The 22398-nt window shown below is 38.2% G+C and overlaps 1 protein-coding gene across 4 annotated transcripts in view; it reads left to right on the forward strand.

The window, feature by feature from the left end:
• LOC128265264 (zwei Ig domain protein zig-8) overlaps positions 1–22197 on the forward strand; it is a 122641-nt gene extending 100444 nt beyond the window's left edge. For 3 of the 4 annotated variants that reach the window (XM_053001147.1, XM_053001146.1, XM_053001148.1), the window contains 3 exons: positions 10007–10134; positions 11271–11439; positions 18985–22197. In XM_053001147.1, the coding sequence (XP_052857107.1) occupies positions 10007–10134; positions 11271–11439; positions 18985–19310 (623 nt within the window). In that variant the 3' untranslated portion in view covers positions 19311–22197. Of the gene's footprint in view, positions 1–10006; positions 10135–11270; positions 11452–18984 lie in introns of all 4 variants that reach the window. The other variant, XM_053001149.1, reaches the window with a different exon arrangement.
• Positions 22198–22398: the final 201 nt, after the last annotated feature.

Genomic DNA, 22398 nt, shown 5'->3' on the forward strand with positions numbered 1-22398 from the left:
GTCCGATTGCAAATACCGAGAGTACAAAGAAAAATACAAGTCGAATTCAACAGGGTTTTAAAATAATATATAAATATGTCTAAAAGTATGCAACATACAATATATTTTTAGTCCGCAAGTCTGGTGGATTAATTGTGACCCAATTTTTAATTGCATACTTTTTGGCCCCTTTTTAAACTATTGGAAAAGTAGTGTTTTCGGTAGCAACCCTGTTATTTCCAAGTCTCTGATCAATCGGATTTCGGTTTAGATGTATAAATTTGCATTAAAATGTATCGATTTGTAGGCCGTTTTATATATTTTTAGTTTCTGAAATATAATACAACGGTTTAGCTTAATAAGCGAATTAAAAAAAAACAAAAATATTTTTTGCCAGACATCTTTTATATCCCAAAACGCGAGTGTATTGACAAATTTGAGTTTTTACAAAAGCATCCATAAATGATGTCTCAAGTTTCGGTAAAAGCCTACAGCATTCAGTATCAGTCTCTTTCAATTCGCTTTGGCCCCCATTTCAAGCAGTGCTAGCGTATATATATCTTGTGGCAAATTTAGTTGTTCGCACAAAAGATGCCGGCCACATTTAGCTGTCCCCATTATTGTATTTATTCCCACTCTCCCGCCGGCGAGTTAATCAAGCCCGGGCCAGTTATTTCGCTCAGTGTGGTCCCAAAACTGCCGCCAATTTGTATGCCATGCACACGGACGGGCCACAACTTTTCCATCTTAACCATCCTCTTCCTGGTCCATAGCGCTTTTAGTTGGCTACGTGTGAGTGATTTGCCAACTACTTTGATGTTTACACTGATATCCAATCTGGCAGCGGGCCACAGACACAGATACGCAGATACGGAGATACACAGGCACACAGCTACGCAGACACACAGAGGCACAGATAAACGGACAGCCACACCAACGAATGTTGACCACTTGATGGCGTATCTATTTCCGGGTCTCCGTTTCAGCTACCTTACCCAGACATCCAAAACCCCCCTCCAGCCCACACTTTCCCATTTCCCATTTCCCATTTCCCGTTTCCCGTTCCCACTCTGCCGCGTGGTGTTGGTGTTGCGCACATGTTTGTGTCGTTTTATGGCAGCTTTTTGCTGTTTGATGATTCCCCTGGGCACCATTTGCACTTTATGGCTTTTCACAGGCCGCCGCCGCCGCCGCCAGCATTCAGTTTTTCCCCTCACCGATGAAATCCAAGCAACCAGGGGACGCATGATGATCTGAGATAGAGGATGTCGGATAGATACTGCTGCTGCTGGCCGAAGGTGCTGCTGCTGCCTCGGCTCATAAATCACAACTTATGCGGCAAGAGGCGATGCCAAGAAAACGTTGCCTTCTTTCAGGCGCCGCAAACTAATGACACGACACACAATATTTTGCGTATTTTAGATTTACTTTGTCATGACCGCAGCTGTGGTTAGTTTCGGGGCAAGCGGATGACTGGGGGGCATTTGACATACATTTTGCAAAAGAACCACATATTGTGAAAGCAAGAACCAACCTTTATTTAACCATCAAACATCCGATTTGAGACTTTTGTTGTGTTAAGAACTATACTTTCGTTAATTTTCACATAAATTTAGAAACTTACTTAAAAAATTGTTTAAGAAGTATTTATTTTTACAGAAGGTATCCTATTTAAATAGAAAACATTGTATAAAAACTAACAAAAAACACAGTACATTTTTTCATATATGCATATTTTGCATAAAAATTCTACTCTTAATCGTTTTGCAATTATATACTTAATTTTCATCTGCGTTTTGCGATTATTCTTCGCTATTCAGCTTTCTCTATCCGTCATTTTTGAAACACTTTTGGGCAGTCGCCTCATTTATTAGGCTCTTTGTAGACATCGTATTCAAATTAAAACGTCCCTCGCTGCCTCTTTTCAATGCATAATTTGTTTTATTAATTGTTGGAAAAATTGCGAGGGAACTTTGCTTGGGGAGAAGCGAACGAAAAGTTTTCGCTTTTTGAGCTTATTTCGGGGCAGGCTCATTCAGACTCACACTGGGAGTCTGTCGGGCCCAAAAGCAAACAAATATGAAAATAAATAATGCAAATTTGTTTATTTTTCACACTGTCACAATATTTGAATAGTAATCAAAGCAAACACACACACACACACAGTCAGCCAGGACATGGACATGGGAGCAAAAGTTGCAAGGGGTGCTCTGTGGCGTTAGGAATAGGAATAGGAATAGGAATCAGAATCAGAATCGGAATATGAGTCGGAGCAAGGACAAGGGGAAGCTCGAAGGACGAAAGGACGTACATGTGTACGGTTGCATGAAGCAGACTATAAACATAAACCAAACCATTATTATAATGTCAACACAAACACACATAATTCCACTTTCAACACTTTGCCTTCGGGGTTCGAGTGGGGTGCTTATGCGCATAGGCATAGGGGCGGCTATGAGGTTGGGGGCGTGGCTCTGGCCGCAGTCACGCACAAACACATTTGCGGTTGTTTGCCAGAGAGCCGGAGTATTTCTGCCCAGGCTGAAGCTCTGATTCTGGTTTTGGCTGTAGATCACACCCTGAAATAGACTCTCCTGCACTCAGAAAAGAATTTTTTTATTAAAAAACAGTTTGTATTATTTTCTATATAATATACAATGCAAAAATATTGGTCCTGTATCTCAAAACCCATCACCTTTCCTTTTTAGAATAATCTAATAGAAACAATTAAATATTTACAAATTTAGCTATAAATTATTTATTTTGCAATTGGTGTTCCACGTTATGATAACTTAAGGTCATTTAAATCACATTTAATTCACTAAATAATTAATTTAATTTAATTTAATTAATTCTGGAAAACGTATCCAAAATGGAAATAGATACATTAAGAAAAAAGAATTTGAAACGATTATTTTAAAAAGCTTTTTATAAAAGAAGGATCTTCATTAAAGATAATGTTCATTAATGAGATATCAATTCTCACGTCTAGTTATATATAAAATAGTACTTGCTTGGAGTGTAGGCCACAGTATCCTGGAAGGAGAGGAGGGGCATTCCGTTGGTATTCGTCGTCCTTGTCATGCCAAATGCCAGCAAATAAAGTGCGTCCGCCTGTCGGTGGCTTCGTGACGAAAGTTTATCGTGGGGAGAGGGGGTGAGTTCTTAGCATTTGTCAGTGACGACAGCCGCCATGAAATTGGGCGATTCGTGGGGTGGCGCAGCAATCGCCGGTTAAGTTATTGGCTTGTGGGGTGCGACATGCGACATGCGATATGCCGAATGCCGAGTGCCAAATAATTCAAGTCAATTTCCTGGACAAACCCAACGCTGGTAGGTTTATGGGGCAGAAGCGTATTACAAGTGGTACAGCAGACGTCATCTAATAGAGTAGATATGTAATGAATATGCAGACATATGGAAACATTTTTGGGGCACAAACTGCAAAGAATAGGAGGAAGTAATTCAGTCGTGTTTAAATAGATTCTAGCTTTATTTGAGAAATAATCTTGCTTCTCATCACACTACAGTTTTGAAATCACTTAAAAATGTGTCTAAAAGTATGCATGGAAATAGAACCGTCATTCTTTGTAATGATTTCGTTAGACTGGCAGTCTTGCAGTATATTGTTGCATACTTTTAGACACCTATACATTATGGAAATCTAAGCAACTTGGGGAGCACCCTTTTTTATGGAATTTCAAGCCAAATAACATGTTTTTCGTGTCGTGGGCCGTAATCACACAACAATTCCGTGCGTCGACGGCCCTCAATGATTATCAAATGTGCAAATGTGCAATGATTTCTCGTCCGACCAAATCGAATCGAATCCATCAGTTATTCCAGTGCCATATTATATGCACGGAGTTCGGGTGCGTGTGTGCTGCATTGAATATTGAATTTATAATGCACGGCTGATAGATTCTGGCTTTGCATCCTGGCAACTGCAAGCTGTTTGCCAGGACTGCCTTTTGTCCCAATTGTTCGGACAGGCGGAGTCAATCAACGGACAAAAGTCGATTTCGCCATTCGCCATTCGCAATTCGCATTTGGTTTGGCATTTATATATGCAAATGTCGAGGAAGTTCATAAGCCGTCGCCCAATCAACTATTGAACCGAGTACGTGCCACGGTCCGATTCACCCATGTCATTGTCCTGCCATGTCCCATTGTTCACCGCCCAAGAGCTTGTTGCGCTTGGCCGAGGGACCAATTTTCCATTTAGCATTTAGCATTTACCATTTGCCATTTCAATTGACCCAAACTCTTGAGTATCCGCGTCCTTAAACTTAAATATTCAGCTATGGAAGTCATTACAAAGGGGTGTAGTTACTTAAATAGAAGTCACAGGGTTGTGAAACTTGTTATTAAGGTGTGTACGTACTCGTTAAAGTATGCAACCATATATTTAAAATCTTAAAGTCCGTCGAACTTATTTCGAAAGACGATGTTTAATTTTTTACTGCATACTTTTGGACACCCCCAGATTTTCCTTTTCTTTTCTAAACAAATTGTTTTCAAACCTGAACAAAAAATAAACTCTTTAATTTATCCTTAGCGCTCTTCCTTGTTGTGGAGTTGAAATATGTTGACGGTATCATAAAATCGCGCCTCGTAGAACAATGGCGACAACGGCAACAAATTTTATTACCCACAACCCAGAGCCAACGCAAAAATGAAGGTCGAGACCCACGCCCCGAACTTCGGGACAATTCAATTGAAAACGCATAAAGGTTTATGAGCGTGTAAGCCTTTGCCATCTCCCAGCCTCGAATACAAACTCAGTTTCAGTTTCTCAAACTGGGCGTGCCCCCGAGTTCTTCTAAGTGGGTGCTTGTGTGTTGTTATAGGAGGCATTACGTTAACCTTTATGACAGTAACGAAAACATATAAAAATCCACACCGAAATGGTGACACTTTTATGGTTCGGATTAGAGATTACCAAGTTATTTACACAACTGGAACACAGGGCAAATTTTTAGTGTATCTTTAATTAATAGATGCTTAAAAAGTGTAAAGCCTATAACAAATGATAAATAAGATTTATTTTCATTTTAAAGCAAAGCTATTGTCGAATTTTGTAGATAAATTTTTTAAACCATCGACTTTAATTTATATACACATGATTTATTGTCATCCATAAACTAAGTGATTTAGAAAAATAATAAGATCCTTTTAGTTTTAGAGTGTATTCTTAATTAATAAATGCTCATATAGTGTAGGCATCAGGGGACATTTAAGAAACTAGTTGCTTACCAACAGGAAATTAATTAAAAATTATTTATAAAAGGGTTCTTATGATTCAAATTATTATGTTTAATTTAAGCCTATGGCAAATGATAAATCAGGACTAAAGGACACTATATAATTTTCAAAAACCATTGACTTGTGTTTATTCACAATGTTTTATTACCAGAACTCAGAAATAGAGAGATTCAGAAAAAAAGGATCTTTAATGGTGCCTCATAATATCGAATCACAAATGTTTATATCTACCCTTAAATCGACTGTTCCGCTTTTAGTACGACTTAAAGAGGTCCTAGACATTCAGCAGACCCCAGAAGCACATATCAAATATCGAATGTTTTTCAGCAGGCATTAAAAATCGGCTTGTAAACCAGCAGAGACCCAAGTGGGCGGGTCCTGAAGGCGACCTCTTGGGAATCATTTTTGGGCACATGCACATACACGTTTGATAGGTTTTATTTGTCTTTTTATTGAAATTTATTATTTGATTTACATGCCTTTAAGTGACAGGCAGCCACACACGCAGAAACACACTGTGGTGTTTAAATTTCGGGCCTGTTTCGCCAGTTCACCCGTGTGTGTGTGTGTGTGTGTGTGTTTCTCTTTGCGAATTTGGTGTTTGCCTTTCGGCCATAAATCACATTCGAAAGCCCCGGCATAAAAGTTGCAAATTAGGCTCAAATGTTGACATGGCGATTAATCAAAGTGCAAGGCGCAAATGCAGCAACTAATTCGATAAGAGTAGTCGAGTTGAAGGGAATGGGGATAGAAATTGGGCGGATTGGCGGCAGGGCGGAAATAAGTGTCCTGGAGATACCAAAGTGGGCCATGAATCATTCATAAGCGCCGTTTACACTCCCAAGGACTCCAAATTACGTTGATTAATGAGTTGAAGTTGGCCAGCCCCTCGGACTGCCCTAGTATCTCTCCCATTGCCGTTTGCAGTTTGGTCACGCACTTGGAGCAGGCCAAGGTAAACACAGTCGAGGTCAACATTGAAGCTGTTCTTAGTGGTTCCTAAGCTCTCAGCACTTCGTTATAAACTTATGGGAAGGCCTTGTACTTTATCTGTAGTCATTGTAGAGCTTTAACACTCGCATTTAAAGATTGTTTTGATATTTTCAAACTGATAAACTTTGCAAACTGTTTAATTTCAGAAAAAAATTTTAGACATTTGTTCTAAAACATTAAGATGTAAGAATCATTAAAAGAAATTATTTAAAACTAAAAAAATTTAGGAGGTTACGTTACGGGGTAAATATATATAACTTTAACTTGAATAATACTAGAAAAATATTTTCGTTTGTTACAACATTTTAGCCAATTCAGTAAAATAAATGTTTTGATTAAATATAAAATTTTTAAATACTTTTGAGAAGCTTTATCTTAAGTTACAAAGAAAAATTAAATAGCACGATCAAAAACTTTGGAAAAGATTTGCAAGACTCCAAAAATGTATCAATATTTTAATATTACATAAAACTGTTAATTTTGAGTGCTCTTGCATTGACCCCAGCTGTATAGTGCTGAAAGTCGGATTCGGCTGGTAATTGAGTTGGTGGGTGGATAAAGGAGTAATGGGGTGATGGGGCGCGTACGGCACAGAAGGAAAACTAAAAATCACCAAAGATAATCCGTTAATGCTCCAAGGAGCGCATGACCGAACGCCGGCTCGCATGAAATTCTCCTCCAGAGATCGCCCCCTATCTTGTCCAAATTAAAAGTAAAAAGGTCATGAATTCCTCGCGGGACTGCTGGAATGTGGTGAGAAGGGCGATTGGATAGAGAATGAAGCGATGGGGTGGTCGGAGCGGTATGTCGGATTATTTGAATGTTCCACCGCATGAATGGCATAAATAATAAACCTGCTGCATACTTCTTGGCGGTACACACACACGCACACACAATGCGAAAGCGTTTGATGATATTCAGCTGCTCCCCCGTGTCGTATGCGTAATATTTGTTTAATATTAACTCGCCGCACATACACACACACACACATATGCCACGCCCAGGGCCCCCAGCCACGCCTACGCCCGCACATAACGCCCACACGTGCCGAATGACCCGAAATTTCCTACGCAACCTCCCCACTTCCAGGCCTTCTCGGCATTGTTTTTAAAGGCTCTCTGGCCGAATTCAGCTTCAAACCAGCCAAAAGGGTGCTGTGGGCGGTGTTGTTGAACCAGTTTTGGATCAATAAGTTTAATGTGTTGCAAACGGCAAAGTTTAAATTGCCATAAAAGCTGTCGGCCAGCCAGCGTATGAAGCAAAAGGCACGGCAAGGAAAATAAATAAACGCTTGCAGGGCAGGAATTTATGCAAAGGACAAACACGTATCGAACCCAATTGTTCGATTGACTGAATATTCAAGTAATAAAGTTCCAGACCAAGGTGACACTCAAAAATGCAGGTCAAATTATCGGGAGTGTTAATGGCTCAAGAGGATTTGCATTTTTAAACAACTAAAAACAATTTTGGGTTTTGTAATTGTTAGCTGGTGAAACAATGAATGATAATTCTATTGTTAGAGACTTTCAAGAGGTCTAACCCTTTTTAGTTGTGGTTAGTCCTTAAGTAAAGGATTTTTTCGGGATATTTCAATATTTTTAAACAATTTAAAATTTGTTATGCAACAACTAATGCTTGGAAATCATTTTAAAAGCCGACTAAAAATGTAAAACAGTTGACTTAAAGCCAAGACTTTCAACGAATAAATGCCGAAAGACAATTTTCCAAAGTCACTAGCTAATAGCGACTATTTGCATAGCATGTTTCAATTGCTTTCAATTTTCCCTATAAAAATGTTCCCCTTTTACTAACTTTTTGGTTATGGCACTCGCGAGACATTTCCCCAAAATACCTTCAAGTGAAGTTTCTTTTGTGGCGACGAGGATGCAAGTAAACTTTTAGAAAAACTCGGATTACTTGCTGAGTTAAGTGGAGGCAGCAATGCACATCAGGTTGACCGAATATCCGGAGATCAAATCTGTGGCAAATGGGGCACTGAGGCAGCACCGCCGAGAGATAGCTGTGGCGCATAAAGAACTTCAAATGGAGATTGAGAGATACGCGCCGTTGGGAAAGGGAAAATGGGGCATAACCCAAAAACCGCCACACACACGCCCACATTCTACACCGCACACCGCCCACTTTCTTCATGCGGGTGGCAGCCATTTGGCAGTACATAACTTTCACTAACCTTTAGCGGCGTTTTCTGCCAAGAGAGCACATTACCGTTAGCCGACTACAGTAACTGCAGTTTCAGACACACACTACCACACACATACACACACTGACAGACACTGACACGCACACATAGACACGCTGACGAAAGTTGTTCCAGAAGCGGAAGCGCTAAAGCAGCCATTTTGCTGCCTCCCAAAATGGCGACAATGGGAAAGGAGAAGAAAGGGGCGAAAGTAGCAGGGGTCGAAGAAGAAGAGGGCTAGAAGACGGCAAAGAAATCCCAATTTATTAGCATTGAACAAGGAAACAGAGCAGAGGAAAAGTTTTTCATACACTGAGAAAATATGAAAAATAAATCTAAAATAAAATTGAGTTTTTGAATATGTACACAAGAAGCGATTTACCAATAATAATATAATAATTACTCAAATATTTATAAATTACAAGTTTAATAAAAACGCTTAAGCTTGTTAAATACTATTATTAACATTTGTCAAGTAAAAGTATATAAAAACACATTTTGTCCACAATAAATATAGCTCACTTAAGTATTTAAAGTGTTTCGTCCCCTCTGATTTTGCTTAAAGCCACTTTAAAGTTGTTAATGAACAAGCTTCGACTTTTTAACCAGATAAACATAACTTTTATATCGCTATTTTTGGCTTAAAATTACTGTATTTTGTTATCGTTCGCCAAGTGAAATGAAAAGAAAATGTTTTACCTTTTTAAATTGTTTTGTTTGTATGTCAAAAATTATTTATGCTGCTTGTTTTTGTGTAAAAACCTTTGAAGTCGCATTAAAGCTGTAAAATATTAGCCCTTCTTTTGTATCGGAATTTTGATTAAAAAATATTTAAGCAATAATTATTAAAATTGTTAGGATTTTCATTGGTGTTAAACGTTTATTTGGCCCACTGTGCGACTGTATTCTCAAGAGTGTCTAAAGGGAACGAAGAGAGCAAGTTAAAAATGTCCAATTTTAGTTACGGCCAACCGAGATTTCAATCAATGTCCTTGAACTAATGACACAATTTGTTGTTTACTTTGCCTCAGCATTTGAATTTGAGATTTCCGTTGTTCAGTTTCTCCCTTTTTTCATATTTTCGATGTCACTTTGCATTTATTCCCGCTCACTTTTTACCCTCTTCATTCCCATCTTGCTGTGTGTGTGTGATTTTATGTTTTGTCCGTTGTTCTCCTGCTCGAAAGTCAGAAATTGTTTTACGATGAATAAGAAAGTAAACAAACGTGTAGATGTCAGATACAAATACAAATACACAAACAGTTTGGAATGGGCGGGCGGTGGCTGTGGGTGGGTGGGTTGTTGTTAGATGGTAAGTACAAACGCTCTGGTTACGCAGCAGGAAAGAAAACAATTTAACGCAACGGTAGGTAAACTTTTCTTAAACAGGCTCACGACGACTCCGAGTGTCCTTGGCCATTTGAATGTGTGCGGGTACTTTTGTTTTTTACTTTTATTGTTGCTCGGGCTTAACCGAAATGAGCTTTCAAAATGTTTTATGCGCCATTTTGTGTGTGCGGCACAGCTTATGGAATGATTTTTTCCCGCTTTTCTTTTTCTGTCTTGCAGAGCCCGTCACCGACATCATCGGAGGCCCCGATCTGCACATCAACCGGGGATCCACCATCAATTTGACTTGCATTGTGAAATTCGCACCAGAGCCCCCGCCAACCGTCGTTTGGTCGCACAATCGCGAGGTGAGCCCAGCTGAAAGCCCCCCCCCAAAAAAACGCACACAAAATCACGAAAAATACCACAAAACCGCAACTAAACCACTTGACATGTGCACGTGTCTGCAGAGCAAATGTACAGATATACATATTCATGGCTGTCCCAGGTACACCAATTTAATACAGTCGTAATGGAGCCCAGCAGCGGCATCAATAACTACGTTTGACAAGGGTCCTCCGGTCGACTTCTTGGACCTTAACGATTATTAGTCCATGTCCGTGCAAAGTACAAGTCTTTCCACCCGTTCCCCTGGGAATTTCCACTTGCCGCTTTCCCAACTATCACAAACTGATGCAGTCAAAACTTACTTTTAAAAATGGTTTAAAGGATAATCCAAATATGTCAAGTCTTCTATGATAGCTTAGAGATTTGTTGGCTTATTATTGTTTTTAATTTAACTTAACCAATTAAATTGTTTTATTTGTAAAAGTCCTTTATGCTCTACGCATTTGTTTAAAAATGTTAAGGCCATTTCAAGGAACAACCAATGAGCAATAATAATAAATAACAATAAAATGCCACAAATCGATCGATTTATTGTTATCTTTCTTTATACCAATATAAATATTTACAGTGAGTCCTAACTCAACGAACCTTTATCCCCTCCCTAAAAAGCCGAACCCCTGTTAAGGTACCAAATTTTCGGTTAGCCGCAATCTCAACCCACCAAACCATGTTTCTTGTGAGGCACCCGAGTTTTTCCCTTTTTTGTGCAAATGTCAAGGAAATACTGTTGTCGGTTGCCATTTTTTATGTTTGTTATTTTTCGGGAGTTGCTGGCGAAATAAGAAATTTGCCTGGCATAACTAAGCTTTGGAGCTAAAGCGCACCCTGGCTTGACTAACACGATGTCATTAATAAAAATTTAACTAACATGCCAGGCCAGGGCAGCAGCATCACAGCATCCCGAAAAGGAACAACATACACAAATACACAAATACACAAATACACAAATACACGAATACAAGAATACAGAAATACTAGCCACAACAACTGGAATTTAGCAATCTCTCTCGGAGGGATGCCCCCAAAAAATTTGTGTCCTGGCACTTAAGCTGTTTGCCTTTCCCCCGCCGCCGCTCGTCGGCGTTATTTATTTCAGATCATAAATTTCGATTCACCTCGCGGCGGCATATCATTAGTCACCGAGAAAGGTGTGCTGACCACCAGCCGGCTCCTGGTGCAGAAGGCCATCACGCAGGACTCGGGACTCTACACATGCACCCCCTCCAATGCCAATCCGTCGTCGGTGCGCGTGCATATCGTCGATGGTGAGTAGCCCGGTATGCAAAACGCTTTGCCTTACCTAAATATGAGTGTTGTTCTTGCTGTGCGTGCACTGGGAGAAACGGGAAGGTACTTTGATCCCGACGAAAGTTTGGGGAGCAAAATAGCATGCTTAACCTTGGCTCTGCAAGACAATTAGCTGGCTTAGATTCTTTAAAAATGAGTGCAAATTTGGTTTAATTTAATTAGCTATATGAAGAGATAACAAAAGATAATATTTTTTTTGACTTACTCAGATTTGAACTACATATTTCTTTTTTAATAATTGAAATTAATTACATCACTTATAAATAAGTTTAAAAATAATGCACCGCGACTTCATTTAATTTGTCAGATGCAAAGGGACGATTTGTTTGTTATAATTTTGGATCGTGGACTTGGCAGCTCTTAGTTACATTTATTTTAAAAATATTAAGTGCCAGTTACCTATTCCACCTTTAAAAACATTCATTTTCAGATATAGATACTTTTCTGATTTCATACCATAGGAGTCAAATGGATTAAGTTTGGCAATATTAAAATAGCGACTCAGTATATTTGTTTTAAAAGAAGTTATGTGGCAGTGCCACAGAAACGAGTAGGGGATTCACAGATAAAGATGTTTAAAGTTATATGAAAATATATTTAAAAAATAAAAATGTTTTTGGATTCATTTGGAAAGTCGACGTTCTTTTTTTCACTGCATTCTGTTGGAGACCTTTACAAAAGAGTTCAAGCTTCTCGTGATGCCTGAATTAGACTAATTTGAACTAAGAAAATTTCATATATTGATTGAATGTTCTAAGTATTTTAAAAATTCAGTTTAAGCTTAAGAATGATAAATCTTGATTAAGTTTTAATACCAATAGCTTTTGAACCTTTTCTAAATGTTAAGATGCCTCATACAAATTAGCCCATATTTTCAAGAAAAATAATATTTCTTTCTAATCCAAAACGTTAAGTTTTGTCTAAGCTGGGATCTGGTTTTCGGACAGGCTTTTCTCAGTGCAGGGGTTAGTTGGGCAGAGAAGCTAGCTAAGAGGAGGGTTTTGGGGGTCACTTTCCGAATGGCCCAGCACAGCAAGACAAATGTGCGGCGCCCCAAAGTCAACTAAGCTTGTTTGGCTTTATTTGACAGACGAGCGCTTCCTGTGATTGACGACAACTTTTTCTAAAAGCCCGCAGAGACGGTGGGCGAGTGGAGAATTTCCGGGGTGGAAAAAGAAGCTGGGGGTGCTTGCCAACAATTAGTCGACAACTTTGCGTATGAGCAATCTGCTTTTTAGTTTTTGCGAAATGGAACATCTGCATACATGTAAACAAATATTTGAACATTTTTAAAATAATTTCCTTTGACTATTCACATAAAAAAAGGTTCCCAACGAAGCGGAATCGTAAGTTCTTAATAGTTATTTTTAAACCACAATTTTAATATTTCCGGTCGCTGTTTTACCTTGCCGTTCTTAAAAAATATTCGAAAATAAAGAATTTTTTTGCCGATCTGAAGATGCTTGGGACTCACAGAATTTAGAAGGAAATGGTGATCAAAATTTAAAATGCTTTGCAAAATTTCGAGTGCCAGCCTGTGTAGTTCATATATAGATGTATTAAGAAAGTCTAGTACCCTCTTGGATTTTAAATTTAAACCTTGGTGGCTACATGTAGAATGGTTTCCTGTATTTTACTGAATTTTTCAAAACTTTTCCATATTTGTTCTGTAAGGGCAGTTTGGCTGATGCCTAATTTATTTTAAGCATATTCATGCGCCGTTCCATAAATGTCCGATTTTATTGGCTCTGCAACTTATATCTTCTCAATTTGCTGCCAATATCTCACATTTTCGCGCACACACACATACACACACACTTGGTAAAGTCAAAGAAAATTAGTTAGAAAAACTTTGGGTACCAACATTTGCGCAAGTTTTGACTCGTTTATGCCGCAGATGCCTTTCTCTCTCTTTTTGGCCGGGCTCCGTTCAGTTCAGTTCAGTTCGCCGGAGGATTTCTCCGGCTTTTGCTGACTGCCACTCCCCCTTTTTGGGCAGCCCTCCGCTCACCGCCCACCGCCCACCGCCCACCGCCCACCGCCTTCCGCCCGGCATTCGCCGCTTCCGCTGAGGCCGGAAAAAAGCGCTTACAAAGCAAAAAGTTTAACAACTTGAGCGCAAATGACTTTGGCGTGTAAGCGGCACGCTACAACAAATACGCCATGGAATTAGACTAAAATAACAACAACGGAGCAGAAGATATGGCAGCTGAGAGTGTGGAAGAAGCAGCAAGGAGCGGCAACTTGTTAAGTGGAACAACTGCTGAAACTTAAGTAATTAACACAAGTTGTTTGCGCTCAACGTTTTGGGCAAAACTGCCGCAGGACAGGGTATTGATGTTATGGAGGGGGCGCAACCACCCACCCAAAAATATCTAAAAAATCCATCAGCAATTGGTCGTTTTCTCATATAAAAATAGACTATTTTATAAGCAAACCGGATAAACATGTGGACCATGTTATGGTCGGCATGTCAGATCTTGCAGTCTTTGCTTTATTGTTTATTGCTATTTAATAATTTAATATTTAATAATATTTAATATTTCTCAACACCGAATGCACTTAAAAATTAAAAAAATTAAATCCAACAGATTAGGCTTAAAATATATTGTTGCATACACATCTTTATAAAGATTTATGAAATTTCTAGTGATTTCTTTACCACCCCCGATATTTAATTTTTCATTAATTGTTTGATTTATTATTTTTATATATTTTATATTTTTTTAATAATTACCTTGTTTGTTACTAAACTGCTTGTTTTCTGTGCTGAAACCGCTGGATGTGAACAGCCAAATTGAAATCGACACAAAGGCGTTCAAGTGCCAGTGAATATAGAGATCACCCCCTTCTTCCGGTAACTTCTACTATATTTTTGGTGGGCGAGGGTTCTGGGATTATTTCCCCTTCCGGATGAGTCGAACTCTTTGAGCGGCGAAGCATACCTAAGTCGGTAAATGAGCTTTCAGCGGCATCTCCGCAAATTAGTACAGAAATCAAGAACACGAAGTCGGGCAAGTTTTGGTTTCCCATTTCGTTCCGACTGTCGAACTGAATCCCATTTCATGCTCCAATGTTGAAGAGGATTCGATTTCAGCTTATTTTCGCCTGCTGAAGTTTGTTGGGTGTGGTAAAACATTTAATATTTAGTCAAAGACTTACACAAAAACTGATTTGTTCTTTGTCCTCAACGAGAAAATCGTAATTATGAATTTAGGTTCTTTAGAATCAGAGAATTTTCATATAAAAGTTCTTTAAATCAATATCTCATTAAATTTGAGTTTTTATATTGTGTTTCCTCCTAACAATTACGAGTCCAAATCAAACAGACAAGTGCATTTAGCATTAAATTTAATTTTCTACGCTCTCCACAGAAGCGTGCTTCTACTCCATTGTCTCGAAAGTCTTCTCGAATTCATTCGTTCGCCTTCGTTTTCGTCATCACTCGAAATCCACTCTCGAAATCAGAGTTCACCTTTGGCTCTGAGTCCTTATTCGGGCGATTGTTGTCTTTGCTGCTCACTTTCTGCTGCACTTGAAAAATAAACTCTTCAAATTCAAAATTAATTACAATTTTTGATTTACGTTAAAGTTAAATACCTTGCTAAATTGGAATTGTGGGTGGGTCTTGTTGTACTATACGATTGCTACCAGTAGCAAAGAATTGGGATAACAACATTTAAAAATGAAACAAAAATCGACAGAATGATGATCCATTTCATTTTATTTTCATTATAAATTTTAATTTGATTTAAAATAGTTTAATAGCTTATATCAAGTTTGATATTACACTAAAATATAAAAACTCGTCGTTTTAAATTGTTTAACATCTCACTCAGGGAGTTAAAGTTTAATATTTATCAAAGTTGCTTAGCAATATCTTACAAGATTCTTTTCAAAAATACAAAAAGTTTTTAAGAAAGCATATGTTTGATATTTTTTCTGGCAATAACCTTTTGAAGAAGAACACACCTGTATATACCTCAAACTCATAAACAACCATTTCTTTCAAGCAGTTGCTAAGTAATAATTTCATCCAATCAACGTGAAATGGTTATTTCAGATAAGGCGAAAAATGTATCGGGAAGTATTAGCCATAAATTTTGGCCTGTGTAAGCCTCCTTTGGTTGTTGCATTATTGATAATTTCGGCCAGCCTCAAAGCTGGAACAAAGCCGCTTAAAGCTGTTTGTTCTGCCATGATGGTCCTGTTGTCGGCACTTGGTCATTTAAGGCGATCATTACACCTAGCCACACAAAAGTCGACTCTGTGGCAGCACATCAAAGTCATTTTCATTAATTGAACTGCTGCCTCAGCTCCGTGGTCAAGTCGTAGTCCACTGGAAGTGGAGCACTGGACCACTGGACCACTGGTCCACTGGATTACACAGAACCCGACCCCCAATCCAATTAAGTGTACATTCTATGGCGCTTTTATCTGCAAGTGCTTGCCTTTAAACGCACTCAAAGGAGGGAAGAAGCGAAGGAGCATAGGACTACTGATGCAAAAAACTGGGGCCCCGGCTGTCATAAGTGAGGCTCTGGCGACGATTCATTGTCTTTTGCAACTTTCCTGGCTGGGCGCTTAATTATGTCAAAGCATATTAACTGGGGGCCACTGGGGCCCCACTTGCCTCCCTTCCCGAATTCCCTAGTAATTAGTGACGTTGGACGATCCGCTCTGCGCCGAGTTATTGGCGTTCTCGTTTAGCATTCGGCACGGAAAAGTTTGGAAATACTCACAGCCACGTGCTGCCCGAGTACAGTGGGGAAAATTGGACCTTGATCCTTTGGCCTTGCAACTCATTAGAATAATATAATCAAAAGAAAATTGCTTGAAAAGCACTATTAGTCCCAAAATATTTGACTTGCGTTTTAAAAAAGCTAAATTTCAAAGCTAGGCCGAAAGTTTGTTGAATTAAATGAATATACATTTACTTTTACTTAACTTTTTACCATGTTTTATATTATATGCACACTCTTAATTAAGTAACTTGGAATTGGTAAAATATATCTTGTTGATTTTTACGCTTATCAATGCCAATTTATATTTTTCAATCAATACATAAGCTAAATTCTTTTGTAAAACAAAAACTATTATTTTTTTTCCAAATTTCAATTTTCTATGTTGTTGATTAGCTACGAATTTCTTGTTTATCAACAAATTAATACAGACTTATTATAACAACATAAAACATATAGGGTTTAGCTAGGCTAAAGTTTAAAGATATATTTTTTTCGGTAAGCCATTAGCAATACATAAAATATCAATAAATTTACTTAGAAAATATATGTCAATAAATTACATTTTCATAAGCATATTTTAAAATGTTTATTGCCAGCTGGTATTATTTTATATAAATATTTTGTGCATAAAATGTTGTGGTTTGAAAGGGTTCTTTAGTATCCAATAGAAAATAGGTATACATTTGTGGCTCTTATTCAAGTACATAGTTGTTGGCTATTTTCCGAAGACATCGCATTTTTAATTTGAATATATGTGTAGCCGTTTTTCTTTCAGCTTTCCTGGTTTTCGAAGTTTTATTGCCAGCGAGCAGGCACGATAATCAGCATTCAGGTCGCGGAGAAAGTGCTTTCACTAGGTGTACAAGCACCACAGTGCGGCCCAGTCGCACGCACATTCAGACAGGGGAGCCTATGCAGACACAGACGGACTCTTAAGTAACAGCTCATGATGGGCATCAACGAACTCGTAAAGGACGAACGATGCATGATAATTGAAGCGGCGGCTGAGGCCATAGAAGCTGTAGGGGCTGCAGAAGTAGCAGTATGGCAGCAGTATCCGCATCGACGACAGACTATCGCGCATTTCATGCCAGAATTTATGGCTCCCTATCTGCCATCTGTGCCACCCACCCAATACAGTCATGAGCACCCAAAACCATCCAAAAAACACCCAAAAGCCCATGCCCAAACCACCCACCGCGAAGTAGTTGGGCAGTTTTTGAATGCTGCTCTTGTTTTTTGCTGCTCTTTTTTAGCCAGTCTTGGCGTTTTTATTGCCGGCAATTAAGTTAATAGGCAATAAAGCTTCTGGATTTTCCAGGGGGGCCAATGGCAGTGGCAGCAGATGCAGATACGGCTGCAGGCCCAAGTTATCCACTACTCTACTCCATTCTTCTCCACTCTCGTCTCGTATCTCAAATCAATGTATTTTAGTGGATCTGCGAGATGCAGTCCACTTCCAAATTAACTTCTTGTGCTGCCTTTTATTGGTCTGCGGCGATTTCCATCGCATCCAGTCTGTTGATTGTTTTGCAACTATATGAATAGCTTGCATATACTCTCGTCTGGCGAGCCATTTATTTGCTCGATTTGGTTGCGAAAAAGTAAATCAAAGAGCAATGAGATTTTCTTGAATCCAAAATTATTTATTGTATATTTAAGCGGTTGTATCAGCTTTCTCTAAGCTTTGTTTTGTTTATTTTTGCACCGCCTACCAAATGTTTAAAAAAGTGTAGTAAGCTAAATAGCTTTGTGGTGAATAACTACACAAAACTCAGAAATAAATGTTGTGCTTAACACTGAAAATTGCTAGGAAGATTTTTTATTCCACAAAGTGATCTATAAGGTTTTATAAAATAAATTTCAAAAATATTACAAGAATTATAATTATAATAAGTATAATAATTAAATGATTCTAAAGAATAGATTGGAAAATATTATATTTTTTAACCATGTATATGAAAAAGTGTAAATAAATGTGAATTTAATGGGGCTGCATCTTTGCATATCGCTGATGAATGTGAAAAGCAGTTAAAATCATAAGGCCCGTTTTATGTAGATATGGTCAACTTAAAATAGGTTTAAAGTGTTACAAAGTTTTCACAACTGAAATCAAATTATAATTATAATAACAATTTTTCGGTATATAACTGCATTACAAATTTTGAACAATTCTTAAACTAATTAATTTAGCTAAGTTACAGTTATAACCAAGAAATACATTTTTTAGGATATACTTATCTAAGATGAAAAAATTAAAACACTTAAGATTTGACGGAACTTTTACGAAAAAACAGATATTTTGCATGAATTGTTGTCGAATTTTATTTTTTTAATTATATTATATTTTGAAAATGTTACAAATGTAAAGGATTTTTCTTTTTACTAATTTTATCTTGGTTTCGTGCGAACATTAAGATCGCTAAATAATTTTTTTAACTAGATTGTCTACCGATTTAAAATGATTTAATTGAGAAACGTTCTCCGAACTATCTCAAAATCACCAGCTTAAAAACCTATATTTTCGAAGGTATTGAGCTGATACAGTTTTGCTAGATCTCTAAAGACGAAGAAAAACGTATGTTATTTTGGGGCTTTATACAAACCCAAAAAAAAAAACTTTATATATTTTCCAATGTAAGTGGGTGGTTGCATCCTTGCCTGCCAATCGCTGTTCGTATTGCTGTTCCACTTACTACTGTTCCACCAGTCGACCACTGACCGCTCTCTCCCGTTTCCGTTTCCGTTTCGTTCCAGGCGAGCATCCGGCGGCCATGCATACCGGCAACAACGGCAACTCCACGGCGCCCCAGCCGCCGGTACTGCTGCCGCTGGTCCTCCTCACCTGCGGCACGCTGATGCTACTGCAACTGGTGGCCTGCTGCTGCTCCGCCGCCGCCCTCGTCCCGGCCACGCCCCCCGGCCGCAGCAACGTCCATCGACCTGGCACGACCTTGACCAAGGACACGGCAAGAGGACAACGAAGCACCCGGAACTGCCAGACTCTCGGTGAGGCTGGGTTTTTCCAGAAGGAGGACCTCTGCCGGAGAGGATTCGAGATTCGTCCGGTGCCCGGGACATAGCTCTTCGGCGGATCGGGACACGGAATCGCTGCCGAATTGCCAACAGGAATCGCATTTTAGGATCGAGGCTCGGGAAAATCCTCCTGCTTCTTGGCCTTCACTAACGCCCAACTCCCCCTATTTCCCCTATTCCCCCTATTCCCCCTACCCACCCCTCTGTTCCTTGGTTTCCTGGGTTTTGGCCTTCGGTTTTCGGTCCTGCTCTCGTCCCACCTGTGGGCCTTTTCTCCGCTGGAGCTTATCCTGTTATCACTAAATTAAGTAGCCAGAGCTGGTCCGACGAACGTATTGTATTTATCAGATTTTTCTAAAAACTAAAAATTACCGAAGATACATACATAGACAATGCAGTAGGGGAAAAAAGGTGGAACAAAAATGGATTCCAAAGATAATTCAAGTAAGGTAAAAATGATTATGAAACATTATGAAGTTAGGCAGATGATTTTCGTAAAGTCATGTTTTTAAGGGGCTAGGCAAACAAAAACACACCTTGTAAATACAGCAACTTAGATGAGATTTCTCTTCCAACGATAACTGGTAAAGAAAACGACATCTGTTCAACTTTTTTCGGCTGGTTCCAATTTATAAATGAAATACAGACACACTAACACACACACACACACACACATTGAAACATTCTCTAGTACAAGGATAAGCTATAGGTGTCTAAACATATTAAAAACAAAAAGCAGAGTGAAGTATCGACGGGATGCCTCTTGCGATTTAAGGCAAGAAAGAGTACGAAAATGAATTTTTTTTATAACTAGCATAAGTTCAAGACTATAGTAAAATGTAAGCGAAGAAAAACGGGAGAAAGCAAAGCAGAGGAGTAGCTAAAAACGAATGGAGGAGGCTAGGATTAGCGATTGATTGTTGGATTTAATGTGTACATATAAGCAAATCAGCATAATTAGTCTATGGATTTTTTGTTTTTTTTTTTTTGGCTACTCCCATATATCAGATCAGAATAATCTCTACCTATATATATAGGGCATTTTGATGTGTTTAGGGCCTAAGCGACATTAATTATTGTTGTATGTTTGACGAACGAAACGAAAATCCAAAACGCAAATGCCATTGAGAGCAGATATTGACATAGAGAACTAACCAACTATCCAATAAAGCGTATTGCTAATTCAACTTGTGTATTTAAGTGTCTCTCTCTATCTATCTCTATCTCTCTCTATTTCTCTACAACTCTCTAACTGACTTTCTTAACAAAAAAAAAAAAAAAAAGGAAAGAAAAGAAAAGAAAAGAAAAGAAAAAAGAAAAGAAAATAAAAAAACACAAAAACGCAGTAACACGGTAACTTTAAGCCAAGCTAGTGGAAAGATAGAGATACACGGAAAATAAAGAACTAGAATCAGAATCAGATCCGCGATCCCACCCCAGAGAAAGGGTCTAACCCTGTCCCATCCCAGCCCCCAAAAACCTGGTGAGCCAGGCACTGGAAACAAACTTCTCATACACTTTCGCTCCAAATGAAAAACAAAAGAAAATATTTAAAATACTCTCCATACTACACGTAATTATATGGATATATATATGGTACGCATAACTATAATGATAAAGATGGAACAGAACAGAAAAGAACAGAAGAAAAAAACAAAGAAATATATTTTATGAATGTGATGACGTTTAGCAAATTAAAAGTATATTGAAAACCCCAAAGTAAAGACCAAAAAATTCAGAAAAAATCTCATCAAGAAGATTTCTTTTCTGTTAATTTTCTCAATAATAGTGTTGAATGTTTTCCAAGCTCCTTTCAAAGGCCAACAAGTTCTGGGATCAATATTGAAATCAGAATCATCCCGAACATAATTCCAGTTACATCACCTCCATTCGAAGTTTGTCACAGTCGATTTTCCCTTTGCAGGGAGCTGCAACTGCATTTAAAGTTAATGTATGTGTATATGTATCTGGCAGGATTTTGATTTTCCTATCCATCTATCCGCATGCACTAGTTTAAGCAAAACTTGAAAAGAGTGTTTAAATGTTTATAGGCAAATTGAATGTAATTCAATATCAAACCGAAACCAGAACCGAAAAAGAGAAAAGGCGCATTGCAAACAAAAAATAAAACAAATAAATATAAAAAAGGAACGACAACAATTTCTATGTATAAAATAAGGTGAAATAAAGTCCATGTTGCAGATGCTAAACCTATAAATATATGGTATATTGTAATTGAATGAAACCGATATAAATATGTACATGATAAGAGATTATTAAAAATGTGTTGACCCCACTATTATGTTCGTTCGATATGTGTATATTAATTTTATGAAGCCCGTTTTTTCGTTGTTTCCTTTTCTTTGTGAGGGTTTGTTTTTTTTTTTTTTTTTTGTTATTGTGGTAGAGTTAATTAAAGGAAAAAGTAAACAGAGAAAATGCTTGAAGAGCAAAAACAATTTTAAAGTAAATATGTTAAATACAATTTTAAGCATAAACAATGGCGTAAAAAGCAAACAATTTTAATGTGGTTAAATAAGAAAAATGCCGAATTCAATGGAAAATATGTGTGTTGTTCCAGTTGAAACGGGACACTTTGAAATATTACAATTCATAATAACTATAATTACGAAAGGGGTACGAGAACAGGATCCTACCATCAAGTGGAACAAGAGTTGCGGATTAAATTGCATAGGTCTAAGCAAAAATTAACGAAGGCGCTGCAAATAAACTGAGCATCGCCACACACACTAACACACACACTCACCGAAACACCCATACAGACATATGCACACCCACATGGACACACACACACACCAAAACACACACATTCAGAACCATGCAATTTGACCAGTGAATTTGAACCGAAAAACGAGAGATTCGATCTGAAAAACCAAATATAAATTCAATAAAAGTGTAAAAAAAAAAACTCAAACGCTGCATTTTCAATTCCAGCCATTGTTCTGTCACCCAGATGTGAGCACTTTGTGTCCGTTTTGTGGCCATTTCCCTTCCATTTGGGAATTCCCACTCGCCAGCCTTTAATTTGATAGCTCACAAATTTGTTGACACATCCAAACGAATTCAGCAGAATTAGAGTGCTGGCCAAACTGACGCTGAAAAAATATTATGAAA

Source organism: Drosophila gunungcola, unplaced genomic scaffold (assembly GCF_025200985.1).
Source record: "Drosophila gunungcola strain Sukarami unplaced genomic scaffold, Dgunungcola_SK_2 000106F, whole genome shotgun sequence".
In the NCBI taxonomy this organism is placed as follows: Eukaryota; Metazoa; Arthropoda; class Insecta; order Diptera; family Drosophilidae; genus Drosophila; species Drosophila gunungcola.